Raw genomic sequence first — 19,331 nt, forward strand, 5'->3', positions numbered from 1 at the left:
AAATTCTGTTTATATATGTAGTCAACAGAAATGTATTCATTTTTTCCAAAAGACAAGTAAAAGCATGTTCATAGAAATAGTGATTATATTAGCCTAAAGTGGGAACAACATTAACTATAGAAAGAATAAATTTCAGTATATTCACACAATGGACTACTATAAAACCATTCTGTACAATATGGTAACTATTACCCACATGTGCCTACTTAAATTTAAGTCAGTTAAAATTAAATAAAATTAGAGTTCAGTGCTTCATTCACACTGACCGCGTTTCAAATGCACGATAGCACATGTGGCCAGAGGCTATAGTGAACATTAGAGATACAGAACATTTCCATCATTTTAGAAAATCTGAATGGATAGCACTGCAATAGAGAAATAAAGGTGAATTTCTGCTATTTGCAACTATAGGAATGACTCATAAGCCCGTCAGTTAAGTAACGAGATGCAGACACAAATAACTATGTGTTGTATCCTCCTGTTTCTGCATAAACTTCAAAAACAGGACAAATTAACCTATTCATTGCAGAAGTCAAGAGAGTGGTAATCTTAGGGATTAAGGATTTAGATAAGAAAGGAGGTGGAAGCAAAGTTTTTGAAATAGTTGAATTATCTGTTTCTTCAGCTGGACTCTGGTTACATAGATGTCTTCACTTTGTAAAAATCTATCAATCTATACTGGCAGTTTAGCACGGTCTTCTGAAAATGTAATATGCTTCAATAAAATGTCTGTAAAAATAGCATTAATATTTCCTGCATATATCCATATACAAATTGTTTATAACTGTAGAATAGTTTTTTGATGATGAAGTAATGAGCAAATGTTTCTTTCCTGGAGGATCTTTTGTTTGGCTAGTTTTCAGGAGATGAATGCTACCGATGAGAAATTTGATTCAAAACATTTTTGAGTTCTCTCTTTTTTTTAGATGACAAAAGGACTTTTTTTCATTTTTAAATCCAGTAATTTTACCACAGTATATCTCAATGTTGAAATACTAGATATTCTTTAAGAACTGACAGCAAGGCAAATTATAACCAACCAAGATATAACTAGATATACTTTGATAAAAGGTCTGGTGACTGGCATCAAGCACCTTAAACTTCTTATGTTATACTACTTAGATTTAACCACATAGATTTAAACCACTTACATTAGCTGGCATACTTAATTAATTAATACTAGAACTAAGACTAATACTAAGCTGAGCATAAGGGTGAAAAACTAAAATGAAATAATAATATCTCTTCTCTCCCCATCTATTAGGCAGCCAGCAAGTTTTCTTTCTTTTGATCTTTACCCTGTTTACTTCTCCAATTTTTGTTAGTTGTCTGTGCACAGTGGATCTCCTATTCCTACCTTCTATATTTGTCTCTTCTCACTAATACATTTCTTACTCTTTTTTTATATTCTCCACCCTCTGCCTTCTAGGCCACATTTTTGTTTTTGTTCAGTAGCTCAGTCGTGTCCGACTCTCTGCAACCCCCTATGCCAGGCCTCCCTATTCTTCACTGTCTCCCAGAGCTTGCTCAAACTCATGTCCATTGATCGGTGATGCCATCCAACCATCTCATCCTCTGTCGTCCCCTTCTCCTCCTGCCCTCAATCATTCCCAGCATCAGGGTCTTTTCCAATGAGTCAGCTCTTGGCATCCTCTGCCTTTTCTAAATCCAGCTTATATATCTGGAAGTTCTTGGTTCATGTACTATTGAAGTCCAGCTTGAAGGATTTTGAGAATTACCTTGCTCCAGGTGAAATGAGCACAACTGTATCAGAGTTGGAATATTCTTTGGCATTGCCTTTCTTTTGGGATTGGAATGAAAACTGACCTTTCCCAATCCTGTGACCACTGCTCAGTTTTCCAAATTTGTTGATATATTGAGTGCAGAACTTCTACAGCATCATCTTTTAAGATTTGAAATAGCTGCAATTCCATCACCTCCATTAGATTTGTTTGCAGTAATGCTTCCTAAGGCCCACTTGACTTCACACTCCAGGACGTCTGGCTCTGGGTGAGTGACCATACCATTGTGGTTACTTGGGTCATTAAGACTTTTTTTTTGTTTTTAATGTTCTTCTATGTATTCTTGTCACCTCTTCTTAATATCTTTTGTTTCTAATAGGTCCATATTGTTTTTGTCCTTTATTGTGCCCATCTTTACATGAAATGTTCCCTTGGTATTTCCAATTTTCTTGAAGAGACCTCTAGTCTTTCCCATTCAACTGTTTTCTTCCATTTTCTCTGCACAGTTCACTTAAGAAGGCTTTCTTATCTCTCCTTGCTATTCTCTGGAGCTCTGCATTCAGTTAACATATAGCTATGCTTATATTTTTATTGGATTCATGGTAACATTGTTCTCGAGCATTTTCACTGTCTATAGCAAAGTAATGCTTAATAATTTTAATTTATTTTACTATAATTATTTGGTATGTAGGAAGGAACTCTTCCTTTTTTATCCATTTTTACTTAACCATATTTGAATGAGATACATTTTCTTAAACTAGAGGCAGAAAGTTATGGGAATGGAACATGCAACAGGTTTCCAAGCTTCAAAACTGAAGAGATCTTCTCTGTTTATATAGAGGAGGGGTTTTAATATAGTCCCTATGTGTGGTTACACCATCTCCACTCCTGCAAACCTGGCCTGCTTGAAAAGAACTTCTATTGCCAGCTCTGAGCTTCTGAGATCTCTTCATATTTCTTGCTTTCCAAGGTTATGTATTCATTTATAGAAGGTACATTTTGCTGGCACTTTTTGAGATCTGCTGTCTGGACCTCCCAGGCATTTTGCAAAGCTTTTCTCCCATTCTTTCCAAAAATAATCTGCTCTGACTTATCTACCTAGGTCTTACTCCCAGAACTTTCATCTTAAGGTGGAACTCTCACCTTCCGAGAAACAGTAATATATGCTGGAGATATTGAGATTTGTCAATTCCAAGACTCTCTCAACATTTTCTGTATCTTTTTGTGATATCTTTATGAATCTACTATCTGATTCCTTGTTCTACTTCAATTTTGGTAATATTTATATGCAATTACAACTCTTTTTTTGTCCATAACTGTACTAAAACAACATTATAAGCGTGCTCATGTGTGTTTGTGTGTGCATATTTATGTGTTTTATTCTTATTGCTTTGTATAGTTATCAGAAGTGAGAAGATTCAGAACCAGACTTCTAGAAAATTACATCATCTTTCTCATCTCACTGCTGAGAATATTTGCTCACTAGTTTCACATGAACTTTAAATAGGGCATGCTCAATACTTTAATCATTATCACCAATCTGGGCTTTCTCTTCTTGAATTTCTTATCTCAGTTAATGGATTATCATTCATTTAGTTCCCAGACTAGGTATCTGGACATCAGTTCAGTTCAGTTCAGTCGCTCAGTCGTGTCCGATTCTTTGTGACTCCATGAACTGGAGAAGGCCAGGCCTCCCTGTCCATCACCATCTCCCGGAATTCACTCAAACTCATATCCATCGAGTCGGTGGTGCCATCCAGCCATCTCATCCTCTAACGTCCCCTTCTCCTCCTGCCCCTAATCCCTCCCAGCATCAGAGTCTTTTCCAGAGTCAACTCTTCGCATGAGGTGGCCAAAGTACTGGAGTTTCAGCTTCAGCATCAGTCCTTCCAAAGAACACCTAGGGCTGATCTCCTCTAGAATGGACTGGTTGGTTCTCCTTGTAGTCCAAGGGACTCTCAAGAGTCTTCTCCAACACCACAGTTCAAAAGCATCAGTTCTTCGGTGGTCAGCCTTCTTCACAGTCCAACTCTCTCATCCATACATGACTACTAGAAAAACAATAGGCTTGACTATATGGACCTTTTTTGGCAAAGTAATATCTCTGCTTTTGAATATGATATCGAGGTTGGTCATAACTTTCCTTCCAAGAAGTAAGCGTCTTTAATTTCATGGCTGCAATCACTATCTGCAGTGGTTTTGGAGACCCCCAAAATGAAGTCTGACACTGTTTCCACTGTTTCCCCATCTGTCTGCCATGAAGTGATGGGACCGGATGCCATGATCTTCGTTTTCTGAATGTTGAGCTTTAAGCCAACTTTTTCACTCTCCTCTTTCACTTTCATCAAGAAGCTTTTCAGTTCCTCTTCATTTTCTGCCATAAGAGTGGTGTCATCTGCATATTTCTCCCGGCAATCTTGATTTCAGCTTGTGCTTCTTCCAGCCCAGAGTTTCTCATGATGTACTCTGCATAGAAGTTAAATAAGCAGGGTGACAATATACAGCCTTGACATACTCCTTTTCCTATTTGGAACCAGTCTATTGTTCCATGTCCAGTTCTAACTGTTGCTTCCTGACCTGCATATAGGTTTCTCAAGGGGCAGATCAAGTGGTCTGGTATTCCCATCTCTTTCAGAAGTTTCCACAGTTTACTGTGATCCACACAGTCAAAGGCTTTGGCATAGTCAATAAAGCAGAAATAGATGTTTTTCTGGAACTCTCTTGCTTTTTCCATGATCCAGCGGATGTTGGCAATTTGATCTCTGGTTCCTCTGCCTTTTCTAAACCCAGCTTCAACATCTGGAAGTTCACGGTTCACATATTGCTGAAGACTGGCTTGGAGAATTTTGAGCATTACTTTACTAGCAGTAATGTAGTACTACATTTTTCCACATTTTATACCAGGAACATCAAATTAATAACCTTGCCCTTTTCTCCAAACTAAATATTCCTCAATTATGATCTATTCTTTCTCTCTTTAAGTAGAGATAAATTCTAAAATGGTTTCCTAAGTTCTTTTCTTTGTTTCCAGTTTTCCCCCATCAGCTCCAGCACCCAGACTATCTTCAAAGTAATATATCTCAAACACGTATTTGATAACTTTTACTTCTGAAGTCTGCTCTCTTCAATGGCTTTCTGGTGTACACAGAATAACATCATTCATGTTAACATGGCAAAGAAAGCCTTCCATGACCAGGCCATTATCAAGCTCAAATCTCCCTGTCCAATTCACAATCATGGTACTCTTGTAACTAACTCCTTGCCAATATGGTTCACACACTTTTGCCTTACATTCCCTACTTATTTTTCCTGTTAAGAACTGTCCCCTGTTTGCTTGCGTTATGAGAAATTACTCATCTTTATGACTCAGTTCAAGTGCCACATTGTCTGTAAGCATTTCCAAATCATCCTAGATAAAAATGACCATTTTTTCTCCTTTGTTCCCAGGTCAACCTGTACAAGCTCTAATCAAGGCATTCTGAGTACTCACTGCACTCCTTTTAATGTGTTTTTCTCCTCCTATTAAACTCTAGGCAACATAAAGACAGGTCCATACAAGGTCTTTGTAGTTTCAGTACCAGATACAGGTGAATAAACTAAAAGCCCACCTACAGATATGTTCAAGTTTTGTCACCATTTAAACTGCAAGTTCACTAAAGACAGAGACCATATATGCCCAACTTAGACTTTTTGTTGGCATATATTTATTCATGTTTTCTAGTCTATTTTTCTAGCAGACAACAAATTGCTTCTCATGACCTAAGGATTTATGTTAGCCTTTTGAAAAAGAAAATTGAAAATAATGACCAATTATTCTGTTACTATGATAAAAATATCAAATATACTTCATATATTCAGGAAGAATAAATGAATAACAAATGTTTGTTTATTTTAGAATAATAATCAACTTATATATTAAAATTCCAAAATTCTAGAAGCTATTATTTTGTTCCTTTATTGATGACACTGATGATTTCTCATAGTCAAACTGGCTAATATAGAAATAAGTAGCCAATAAATATCTATAACGAGTGAATGAACATTGAAATAATGTGTTAAAATTAAGATTTTTCCTATATCGATGAAATTTCCAGGTATGTAAAATTAATGTTTAGTTTTAAATTAAACTAAATCTGTTTTCTACATAACTTCTGTAAACAAATTAGAAGATTAAGCACATACAAGAATTTTGAAAATATAACAATTTTCCCCTCGAGCAGTTGCTACCTTGAAACAAAAGCTTAAATTATTTACTGGAATATTCTAAAAGCTTCCTAAAATTGTCTTTCACATGTATTAAATGAATAATGATTATGAATAACATATACACACCGAAGGATGGTCAGGATGCTTGGTACACCAGCAAAAGCAGAAAATACAATTGTAGCAAAGATAAAAGCAATGAACAAAGGTAATTTATAACACTTTGGATCACATGTCCCACTTGATGCATCAATAAAATCACCCTGATCATCTGAGCTTGCTATTCCTTCTTTAATGCAAGAACAATTGTAGTATGTCTATGAAAATGAAGATAGGAAACAATCTTTAGAAATATAATCATAAGGTAAAAGCTCTTATAGTCATAAAATAAAAATTAAATCATTAACTGTAGGGAGACTAGGCAGTTTTATTAGTAAATATTTTTTGCTGTGTTGCTGATATTTGTTGTTTTAGTCACTAAGTTATGTCCAACTCTTTGTGACCCCCATGGTCTGTAGCCTACCAGGCTCTTCTGTCCATGGGATTTTCCAGGCAAGAATACTGGAGTAGGTTGCCATTTCCTCCTCTAGGGGATCTTCCTGATACAGGGATTGAACCTGCATCTCCTGCATTGCAGACAGATTCTTTACTGCTGAGCCACCGGGAAAGCCCAATTAGTAAACATACTTACATTAAATCGTCGTTGTTGTTAATTTATAAACTAAGCACTCATGATAAATAATATCAAGGCATTTTACCTAACAAAGAATTGTGTACATGTGAATATACAATTATAGTTACTTAGGAAATATTCCATTAATTTAAGAAATTTCACTAAAAATAGTTATATTTAATTGTATAATAACTGAGAGAGATATGAGTTGAGAATGAATAAGGAAAATATAATGAACAAAATGGAATTTTAGATGGGATTTGAAATAAGGAGAATTACTCAATTACAGACAGTTTTAGAACTGTGATGAAAAGATAAGACTTTACTCTGTATGTGATGATGACAGGGCTGCTATCTGTTAGGCAGAGGAGGCGCAGTATGCCTAGGGCCCACAATACTTTCAGGACCAAAATAGAGGTTTTAATTTTAGTGTTTTTTAAAATCAGAGAAAAAATAAATGTCATAATAAAGAAATATATTATAATGTATCAAGCCTGCATCATATTTGTCTTTACACCATTGCAGTTGAACATTAAATCAAATTCTCTCTCTCTCTTTCTTTTGTTTTAAGTGAAAGAAGACATTTACAAAAGCAAAAGTGCCTAAAGTCAATGTAAGTCATAATGTAGTCCCTAATGAGAACCAATAAAAACTTCAGGTTGTTATTTTAGTACTGGTAATTCAAGGAAGATGAATAGGTGACATTTTCTAAGAAGAGCTAAACAGAGCTGGAGATACAAAAACTAGTAAGCAGTTTGCTAATATATTGAAGATTCTAAATTAAATAATTTTATTGTTCAGTCGCTAAGTCACATCCAACTTTTTGTGACTCTATGTACGGCAGCACACCAGGCTTCCCTGTCCTTCACTGTCTCCCTGAGTTTGCTCATACTAATAGTAATAATTTTTAAAAATTCAGTAGAAATATTCAACTAAGTTACTGGTGAAAAAATAAGGGAAAATAAAAATGACTTGAACCTCAGTGATTCAGAAAATGATGGTACAAAAGTCATATCAGTTGTTTAGGGAAGCTGCTAAGTGGTTGCTGGATGTGTTAAACAAAAATAGAAATAGCCAAAGAGCAAACCATTCTTTCCATCATATTTCTTTTATAATGCCCTTGTATGAAACATCATTCTAGGTATTATGAAAACAAAGTAAACACACCACAGAAATCCCTGCCCTCATGTAGAAAATTTACTGGCATAAGATAAGTGATTTTTTAACATATAAAAAGAACCTTTAATGGAGCACATGGTGATGAATGCTATGGAGAAAAAAAATAAAGGAAGGAAAATTCAGAGAGATGGTAGGGGTGAGTTTTGCATGGTCGGGTAATGCCACAATGATACAGCGATATTTAAGCAGAGATTTGAAGAAGGTAAGGAAGTGAGCCACTGTGGCCATCTGAAAGAAGTATATTCCAGGTAGGAAAAATAAAATAGAAATTAAAAAGACTTGGGACTTGAGCTTGCTTGACAAGTTTAAAGAAAACAAGGTGAAAAATTTGGTTGAATGAGAGTGGACATAAAGAAAACTAAGAGAAAACAAGATCAGAGTAATGAGGAAAGGATTTATACAGAAACTGGTAGGTAATTGCAAGAACAATTAAGAACTTTGGTTTATATTCTTAGCAATATGAAATCATTGGAGGGGTATATGTATAAGTGATATATTTAAAAGGACCACTTTAGCATCTATATTGATACTACTGAACTGTGAAAGCAGAGAAAAGTTAAAAGTCTACTGAAATAAGATGCAAGTCAGTGGTGATTGGGGCCCAGGTATCAAAGAAAATGATGAAGATAATCAGATGCAGCATGTATTTTAAAAGTAGATTTGATATGCAGATGATACCACCCTTATGGCAGAAAGTGAAGAGGAACTAAAAAGCCTCTTGATGAAAGTGAAAGAGAAGAGTGAAAAAGTTGGCTTAAAGCTCAACATTCAGAAAACTAAGATCATGGCATCTGGTCCCATCACTTCATGGGAAATAGATGGGAAACAGTGGAAACAGTGTCAGACTTTATTTTGGGGGGCTCCAAAATCACTGCAGATGGTGATTGCAGCCATGAAATTAAAAGACGCTTACTCCTTGGAAGAAAAGTTCTGACCAACCTACATAGCATATTCAAAAGCAGAGACATTACTTTGCCAACAAAGGTCCATCTAGTCAAGGCTATGGTTTTTCCAGTAGTCATGTATGGATGTGAGAGTTGGACTGCAAAGAAAGCTGAGCACTGAAGAATTAATGTCTGAACTGTGGTGTTGGAGAAGACTCTTGAGAGTCCCTTGGACGGCAAGGAGAACCAACCAGTCCATTCTAAAGGAGATCAGCCCTGGGTGTTCTTTGGAAGGAATGATGCTAAAGCTGAAACTGCAGTACTTTGGCCACCTCATGAGAAGAGTTGACTCATTGGAAAAGACTGATGCTGGGAGGGACTGGGGGCAGGAGGAGAACTGGACGACAGAGGATGAGATGGCTGGATGGCATCACTGACTCGATGGACGTGAGTTTGAGTGAACTCTGGGAGTTGGTGATGGACAGGGAGGCCTGGCGTGCTGCAATTCATGGGGTCTCAAAGAGTAAGACACGACTGAGCGACTGAACTGAACTGAACTGAGGGTAAGAATGGTTACCAGAAGGAGAGAGTCATATGGAGAAGGCCTCCCTGAAAGAAACTAAGCTTTGTAGGGCAAGAGCGGCCAGTCCAAGGCACGGAGAGGGAACCAAGAAAATAAACCCAATGACTTTATTTTCTCCTACCCCATATTTCTGATTTTCTACTGGGACTTCTTGCTAGCATATAATCCAGTCTGCAGCTAGAGGGCAAAGAAACTCTCATCCTATAGTCTAGTCTTCTGGAACAATGAGTAGGTAGAGAAGGTGAAAAGTAGATATCTAGCACAACAAACAACTGTAGGCCATAGAACCTAAGCTGTCCAACAGGAAAAGTGAAAATATGAAGAAAGCTTAGTGAACAGATGATGGAATTACAAGATATTAGGCTCTGTGGAGTTATAACCAAAGAGATATAACCAAAATGGCAAAGTTAAATTAAAACTGAAACATTAAAAAAATATTTAATCCAAATAATAAAAGAGGAAGACAGATCTAACTCTACACTATCAATAATTACAATAATTGTCAGTTGTCTAAATATGCCAGTTGAAAGACAGACATTAGCAGAAACGTGGAAAAAAGCAAAAGCATATTATCCACGGGCTACGGGAGAGACTTTAAACATAAAGACACAAACCATTGGAAAATAAAATGATAGAAATAAGATGCACCATGAAATCAGCAAGAAAATCTATAGTGACTATTTAATACATAAAATATACTTTAAGAAAAAGAGTATTATCAGAGTTGGGAAGGAACATTTTGTAAAGATAAACAATTCATCAAGAAGCTGTGACAATTATTAATGTTATGCACACAGTGAGAGAGTTTGAAAATGTATGAAGCCAAAATAGAGAAATAGATGGTTGTATAATTATGTTGATATATTTTTTATATATAATGTTTAGGATTTCATATATCATTACAAAGTATGCAAAATGACAAGAATAATTGGCTTAAAACTAGAGGAACAAACATAAGTAGGCTACTACAAATAGTAGACCTGAAAAGAAGAACTTTAAAACAGTATAATTAATATTTTCCAGAAAATAGAAGGTAAATGGATAAAATATCTTAAGGAATGTAAAATTTCCCCAGGGGTTTGGATTCTGCAAAAACACAGTGTTAGAACTGAAAAATACAATGAGTAAACTTACCACCTCAGTTAATGGGTTTAACAGCAGAGCAGACACTGCAGAAAACAGAACTAGCAACTGGAAGACAGGCCAATAGGACACATCTAAACAGATAAAAGGAGATGGAAAATAGAGAAAGAAAGCAAAAGCAAAAAAAAAAAAAAAAGGATGGGACACAGTAGAAAAGTCTATTTGTAGTCTAGTGTTAGGCAGAATTCTAAAATGGCACCTAAGAATCCCACCCCTCTGTTTTATAAACCTGCATAATCCCTAGGTTGATGGAAACTGGTGAACTGTAATCCTCTTACTAAGTTTATGTTACATGGCATTGCTAAGAGGTGGCAAACCTCACCCAATCAGATAGTGTATATAAGCAACTGGGCCTTTCCTAAACTCAGAGATTCAGAGCATGTGTCATAAGGGAGATTCCCTTGCTGGCTTTGAAGGTGGAAGGAGTCATGTAGCAAAGAAGGGGGGTGGCCTCTGAGACCTAAAATCGGCCCTTGGCAGACAGCTAACAAACAAAAGGAGGCTTCATTTTTTACAGTCCAAAGGAACTAAATTTGGCCCATAATCTGAATGAGCTTGGAAGTAGGTTTTTTCCCCCAGAGCCTCCAGAAAGGAATATATTTCAACCAATACCCTGATTTCAGTCTGTGAGACTCTGAGCAGAGGACTGAGCGATGCCCATATCTGGACTTCTGATCCTGTCAGCTAATAAATGAGTATTATTTAAAGACACTAAGGCTGTAATAATGTGTTACACAACAATATTAAGCTAATATATAGTGCTTCTCCCTCCAATAAAAGAGGAGAAAATGAGGGAGAAACAATTACCAAGAATTTTCCAACTGATAGACAAAAATCCAAAAACTAAAGACATTCTGTGAAACTCTAGCAAAATGATTATAATGAAAACCACATCCAAGCACATCACAGTAAAATTCTTGAAAATCAAAAATTAAAGAGAAAATTTTAAAAGCAGCTAAGCAGCCGAGACATAAAGACGATATAATGGCATCTTCCAAATGTAGGGGTGGGGCAGGGAGTGGGGACAGATCGTTACCAATATAGAATTCCATGCCAAGTGAAAACAGTTTTTCTTTTCAGAAATGGAAGGTAAAATATGGTTCTTCAAGAAGAAAGAAAATAACCTCATATGAAAACATGAAAATGCAAGGAAATGGGCAAATATAAATGCATATTGACTGTACAAAACAACAACAAAAAGGGTGTGGTGTGTGCTGTGTCTGACTCTTTGTGACCCCGTGGATTGTAGCCTGCCAGGCTCTTCTGTCCATGGAGGGGGTTGCCATTTCCTCCTCCAGGGGATCTTCCCAACCCAGGGATCGAACCCAGGTCTCCTGCATTGCAGGCAGATTCTTAACCATCTGAGTCACCAGGGAAGCCCATAATTTACATAGTTTATCAAAATTACATATGTCTGCAAGAATACTGGAATATGTCACCCAAGAATACTGGAGTGGGTTGCCTATCCCTTCTCCAGGGGATTTTCCCGACCCTTTGATGTGGGATTTCCGGCATTGCAGGTGAATTCTTCACCAGCTGAGCCACCAGGGAAGCCCAACAAAAAGGATATGTGTCCTTAAAAGTATATGAGGGAATAAAATATATATGACAAAAGTAACACAAAGGAGGCAAATCAGTAAATGAAATTAAAATATTCTAGGGGTGTTTCAACTGGAAGAGACCCTAAGCCTGGCTTCTTGTAATCCTTAATACTTTGGACAATATTGACTTCCCTTCTCTATAAATAATTAGAATGAGGCTCCTGTTCAATGAGAGCAGTCTCTACAAGAAGCCCCTGAAACTGCTATTTTATGATGAAAGCCATATCAGCTGCTGAAAAGAACTAGTCCCAGTGAAAAGATCATGAAGAAAAGCTAGAGATTTCTTTCATATCTATGTTAGGATATTTGAAGGTCTTTGATAGCATGGATAATAGCAATACATGTGGATCTCAAGGAGGCAAAACACTTGGAATATTATCAACATGAATAGCAGATATCTGTTTCCAGCTTTGGTATAGCTGTGATTTTCTACAGAAAATTAGAAATCTTCAGAGGTGTAGTGTTTCCTACCACTCCTCTTGTAAATTTTTGCATAAATCTAACTGAAGAGCACTCAATTCTAACACATTTGACCCTGATCATACTTTGAATATGAACATTTAATCAGAATTATTTCAAAGCTGACATATTTTCATTGAAAAAAAAATTTCCAGAAGGAATTCCATTAACACAATTTAGACACAATAGCTTTTTTATATGTGGTATTTCTCTTACTTAATTTTCATTTTGTTAAAATTATGTTTATTGGTATCAATTCTTTCCCACTTGAAGTTAATGTATGTTTTATCCATTAACTGGCTTCATCTGTATCAAATGGTACTAATAGTAACATCTACTATGGTCAGTTTTCCTTCAGAGACTTTATTGCTTTTCAAACTAATTGTTTGTCTTGGGTAATTTGTAACATCTAATTTTTGGTCAAAAATATTTTATTATTTTCATTTTTATTCAGCATCATCTGTCATCACAGAGCATCAGCCTGGGCTCCCTGTGTTATGCAGCAGCTTCCCACCAGCTATCTATCTTACAGATGATAGTGTATTATGTCAATACCAATGATATAAAAAAAAATGTTATCACACAGTTTGAGTCACTATTTTGTGAATTACTTCATTATTCCTTAAGAATTAATTATTCCTTAGACAAATTAAATATAAAGATTTTTATGAAATAGAAAAAAATCCCTAAAAGGGATTCCCCAGAAAAAGAAAGAGGGGTTAGAGCATTTCAGTGAATGGAATTTTTGGCTCTTGAATATCCCATGGCATCAAAACAACAAAGTCAAACAGTTCTGCTTTATACTGTGGTTACAATGTGAACACTTAAAAAATCGTTTATTTAAAATAAGATTTTCCATAAGTTAATAAATTGTTGAAGATGAGTAACATATAGGAGTCCATTATGCTTTTCTACTACATTTAAAGGTTTCCATAGTAACCTATTTTGAATGATTTAAAATATTTTAAATATATTTTAAAATATATAAATCATTTAAAATATGTAACAGTTTTTAGAATATATAATATTTATAAATAACCATCCTAAATTTAAAAAATTTAAACAATCATTTTAAACATTTAAGAAAAAAATTTTTCAAGGGTATATAACCTTTTCAATATAAACATTCAATAAAAACTGAAGATATATTGTTAAATCATAGGCCAGAGAAAATACGACAATGATGAACTAAAGTTGGTCAGGTACGTTATTATCTTGTAATAAAATTATCTGTTTGTAACAGCAAAAAAGAATATTGTGGTGTAGATACTAATAAATGAAGTACTAATAAAGTACCTTATTGCCTACTTGGGAAGATGGTATAATGTCCATATGTGAGGAAAAATGCTCTTTGTTTTTCTCTTCCCCTCACAAAGACTAGGCAAAGAGAGAAGAGAGAGAAACACTGAATAAAATATGGACCCCAAAGTCATTCCTAGGCTTCCCTGGTGGCTCAGATGGTAAAGAATCTGTCTACAATGCAGGAGACCCGGGTCCCATCCCTGGGTTGGGAAGATCCCCTGGAGAAGGGAATCTTGAGTATTCTTGTCTGGAGAATCCTATGGACAGAGGAGCCTGGCAGGCTACCGTCCATGGTGTCACAGAGTCGGACTCCACTGAGTGACTAACACTTTCACTTCACTTACGGTTCTCCATAAGTCCTATGAATTGTGACCAATAAATCCACACTTTAAGAAAAATTTAAGAAAAGGGAAAATAAGGGAAAAAAAAGGATTTTGTAGAGAACAAGAGTAAAATATAAACATCCATAAGATGCACTTCTTAATGGAGAGAAAGAAGTATAATAGAAGATAATAACCTTGCTAGCCTTTAATGTTTTAGACTGTGTACAACCTGCAAAGCAAGGAGAAAAATATGCAATATCATCTCTTCCACATGTAGCAGAATAAAATGCAGTTGAGCATTTACAATGAGAATTGCAAGGAGCTGTCAGGTTTCCCAACTGCCCTGTTCTGTAAAAAAAAAAAAAAAGGAAATTGAATGTAATTAGAATACTACTGTGTTATACATATTAACACACACATTGAGATATCAATGAGATCAATAAAATATGATTATTAATTTTAACAGATTTAGGTATAACTGATATACAATAAACTGTACATATACTGGGTATACAATTCACATACACTTGTGAAATCATCACTGCAATCATGTTAAAGAACATGATCGTCACCTGCAACGGTTCCCTCATGCTCCTTTGTATGAATGATTCCTCCACCCCATGGTATCTGCTGATCTACTTTCTGACACTATTCATTACTTTCAATTTCAAAGCATTTTATGAAAATACAGTATGTGCCCTTTCTTCGTCTGACTTCTTTCGTGAAGTTGGTCTTTACATGGTCTTTGTATCGTCTCTTGAGTAACATCAAGGACTAGAATTTTTGGATCATATGGTAGGTGTTCATTTAACTTTTTAAGAAACTGTCAATTAGTTTTCCAAAGTGATTGTATTATTTCATATTCTCAGAAACAGTGTATAAGATTTCAACTGTTTCCTTTATTTCTTGCCAACACGTGGAAGAATCTTTTTAATTTTAGACATTCTAACAAAGATATAGTTTGAGAGTCCCTTGGACTGCCGGGAGATCCAGCCAGTCCATCCTAAAGGAAATCAGTGCTGAATATTCATTTTAAGGACTGATGCTGAAGCTGAAACTCTACTTTGGGCACCTGATGCAAAGAACTGATTCAATTGAAAAGCCCCTGATGCTGGGAAAGATTGAAGGCAGGCGGAGAAGGGAACAACAGAGGATGAGATGGTTGGAGGGCATCACTGACTCAATGGACATGGGTTGGGGTGAACTCAGGGAGTTGGTGATGGACAGGGAGGCCTGGCGTGCTACAGTCTATGGGGTCACAAAGAGTCAGACACGAATGAGTAACTGAACTGAACTGAATATGAGTTTCCCTAATGACTGATGCTAGACATCTTTCCATGCACTTATTTTCCATCTATATTTATTATTTGGTTAAATATCTGTTCAAATCTTCTCCCCATTTTGGGCTCCAGAATCACTGCAGATGGTGACTGCAGCCATGAAATTAAAAGATGCTTACTCCTTGGAAGAAAAGTTATGACCAACCTAGATAGCATATTCAAAAGCAGAGACATTACTTTGCCAACTAAGGTCCGTCTAGTCAAGGCTATGGTTTTTCCTGTGGTCATGTATGGATGTGAGAGTTGAACTGTGAAGAAGGCTGAGCACTGAAGAATTGCTGCTTTTGAACTGTGGTGTTGGAGAAGACTCTTGAGAGTCCCTTGGACTGCAAGGAGATCCAACCAGTCCATTCTGAAGGAGATCAACCCTGGGATTTCTTTGGAAGGAATGATGCTAAAGCTGAAACTGCAGTACTCTGGCCACCTCATGCAAAGAGTTGACTCATTGGAAAAGACTCTGATGCTGGGAGGGATTGGGGGCAGGAGGAGAAGGGGACAACCGAGGATGAGATGGCTGGATGGCATCATGGACTCGATGGACGTGAATCTGAGTGAACTCCGGGAGTTGGTGATGGACAGGGAGGCCTGGTGTGCTGCAATTCATGGGGTCACAAAGAGTCGGACACGACTGAGCGACTGAACTGAATTGAACTGTTATTAAGCATTGAGAGTTGTTAATATTATCAAGAGATCAAGTTCTTTGTTAAACATATAATTTTCAAATATCTTCTCATAGTCTATGGTCTGTCTCTGCATTACTTTAATGGACTCTTTCAAAGAGCATGTGTTTTTTATTTTAATTAAGTCCAATTTATCAACGTTTCTTTATGGATCACATATTTGGTGTCATATCTAAGAAATCTTTGCTGAACACAAGTTCACATAAATTTTTTCTCATATCCCTGAAATTGTATATTTTACATCTACAATCCATTTAAAATTAACTATTAGCATTGTATAATATACAGATCAAAGTTTATTTGTTTAAATATAGATATCTAAATGTTCCATAAACTGCATATTCACTCTACCATAAATCAATTATCTATATATGTATTTGTGTACTTTTGGACTTTATTCTGTTCCACTGACTTATTTGTCTATATTACACCAATACTACTTTCTTGATTATTGTGGCTTTATAATGTCTTGAAATCAAATAGTGTTAGTCCTCCATCTTTGTTCTTTAGAATTGTTTGCGGTTTTTCTAGGTCCTTTGTGTAACTATATGAATTTAAACGTCATTTCTCCAATATCTAAAGAAGGAAGCTCACTAGGATTTTGGTTGTGATTACATCGAATATACACATTAATTTTTGTATTAACATCTGAAGATTAACATCTTAAAGATATTGAGTCTTTTATTCCACCAACATTGGATACATCTTCATTTTAAAATTTAGGTCTTTAATTTCTCTCAGCATGTTTTACAGTAATCATTGTATAGAGTTTTTATATTTTCTATCATATTTATCTTTAAATTTTTCTTTTTGTTGATACTATTGCTAATGGTATTGTTGTTTAATATCAATTTCAAGTTGTTTGTAGGTAGTGTATTAAATACCAAAGATTTTTGAATACTGATCTTTTCTTCTACAGAATTTTTTCTTGCTTAATAGTATTGTTAATATTATTTTTTAAGCTTTTCTAGTTTTATTGAGATATAATTTACACTTTATAAACTTAAGGTGTACAGCATAATTATTAGACTTACACATGCCATGAAATGATTACCACAATAAGTTTAGTGAGCATCCATCATCAACATAAAATTAAATAAAGAAAAAAAATTTCCTTGTAATGAGAACTCTTAGAATTTACTCTTAACAACTTTCATCTATAATATGGGGCAGTATTAATTGCATTTGTCTAGTGTCCATTACATCCCTAGTACTCATATATAAATGGTAGTTTGTACATTTCCACTGCCTCTGTTCAGTTTCTGCTCCCTTAAACCCCTGCCTTAGTAACAAACTTGATTTATTTTTCTATGAGTTAGTTGATTGGTTGGTTGGTTTTTGAAGTATAATTGGTCTACAACACTATTAGTTCCTATTACACAGCATGGTGATGTGGTTTTCTATACATTTCAAACTTACCATCACACTAAGTCTAGTTACAGTACATCACCACACAAAGATATTACACAGTCATTGACTATAATGCCCACACTGTGCATTTCATATCCGTGACTCACTTATTTTGCAACTAAAAGTTTGTACCTCCTAAACTCCCTCACCTATTTAATTCCTCCCCTCAACTCCCTTCTTTCTGGCAAGCAATTGTTTGTTCTCTGTGTTTATTCTGTTTTGTGATGTTTGTTCATTCACTTTTTAAATAGATTCCACACATAAGTGAAATCATACAGTATTTGTCTTTGACATATTTAACTTATATTTAAATACCCTCTATTTCCATCTTCATTGTTACAAATGGCAAAGATTTCATTATTATTTATGACTAATATTCCACTGCTTGTGTGTTACATCTTTTTTTATACATTCATCTATTCATAGGCACTTGGGTTGTTTCTATACCTTGGCTATTGTAAATAATGCTGTAATAATTACTAAGGTGCATATATCTTTTCTAATTAGTGCTTTTCTTCTCTTCAGCTAAATACCCAGGAGTAGAAACTAAACTTGTATGTATGCTTTGTATATTTTGGATATAAATCCCTTATCAGATATATCCTTTGCAAATATCTTCTCCCATTCAGTACACAGCCTTTATCTTTTGCTGATGCTTTCTTTTACTGAACAAAAGATTTTTAGTTTGATATAGTCCCATTTGTTTGTTTTTTATTTGTTTTCTTTGCCTGAGGAATTCATCCAAAACTATCACTAAGACTGAAGTCAAAGAATGTACTGCTTGTTTTCTTCCAGTACTTTTGTGATCTCAGGTCTTACCTTTAAGTCTTCACTCCATCTTGAATTTATTTTTGTTTGTGGTATGAGAGAGTAGACCAGTTTGATTCTTTTGCATGTAGCTGTCCAGTTTTCCCAATACCATTTGTTGAAGAAGCTGTCTTTTCCCCATTGTATATACCTTCATTGTTGTAGCTTAATTGTCCATATAAGATCGGTTTTATTTCCACTGATTTATGTGTCTGTTTTTTGCCTGTGCTGTATGTTTTGATGACTGTAGCTCTGTAGTATAGTTTGAAATCAGGGGAGCATGATTTCTTCTTTCATGAGATTATTTTGGCTGCTTAGGGTCTTTTGTTTCCTTACAAATTTTAGCATTAGTTGTTCTAGTTCTCTGAAAAATGTCATTGATATTTTTAGGGATTGCACTGAATCTGAAGTTCTCATTGGGTAGTATAGTCATTTCAACAGTATTAATTATTTCACCCACTAACATGGTCTACCTTTCCGTCTGTGTGTGTCATCTTCTATTTCATTCATCACTGTCCATTATAGTCTTCTGCGTACAAGTCCTTTACCTTCTTAGATTTACTCTAGGTATTCTGTTCTTGTAACGCATTTAGAATGGGATCGTTTTCTTTTCCTTTTAATTTTTAAAAGTGTATTTGTTTTTGGGTGTGCTGGGTCTTCATTGCTCTGTGCAGGCTTTCTCTAGTTGCAGTGAGTGTGGGTTACTCTTCACTGCAGTGTGCGGGCTTCTCATTTCAGTGGCTTCTTTTGCTGCAGAGCACGGTCTCTGAGCCTCAGTAACTGCGGCTTGTGGACTCTCGGGTGCACAGGCTCAGTAGCTGTGGTCACAGCCTAATTGCCTCACAGCATGTGGGATTTTCCCAGACAAGGGATCAAACCAGTATCCCCTGCATTGCAAGGTGGATTCTTAACTACTGGACCACCTGGGAAGCTGGAGATTGTTTTCTAAATTTCTGATAGTATGGTGTTAGTGTATAGAAATGCAACAGATTTTTGTGTATT

At 35.7% G+C, this 19,331-nt stretch overlaps 1 protein-coding gene across 1 annotated transcript in view; it reads right to left on the reverse strand.

Moving 5' to 3' along the window:
- Nucleotides 1–19,331, reverse strand: part of SLCO6A1 (solute carrier organic anion transporter family member 6A1) — a 96,845-nt gene that overhangs the window by 11,307 nt on the left and 66,207 nt on the right. The window contains exons 10-11 of the mRNA XM_027970643.2: nt 14,287–14,440; nt 6,075–6,262 (exon numbers count right to left, since the gene is read on the reverse strand). Coding sequence (XP_027826444.1) covers nt 6,075–6,262; nt 14,287–14,440 — 342 coding nt within the window. The remainder of the gene's footprint in view (nt 1–6,074; nt 6,263–14,286; nt 14,441–19,331) is intronic.

Source organism: Ovis aries, chromosome 5 (genome assembly GCF_016772045.2).
Source record: "Ovis aries strain OAR_USU_Benz2616 breed Rambouillet chromosome 5, ARS-UI_Ramb_v3.0, whole genome shotgun sequence".
Taxonomy (NCBI): domain Eukaryota; kingdom Metazoa; phylum Chordata; class Mammalia; order Artiodactyla; family Bovidae; genus Ovis; species Ovis aries.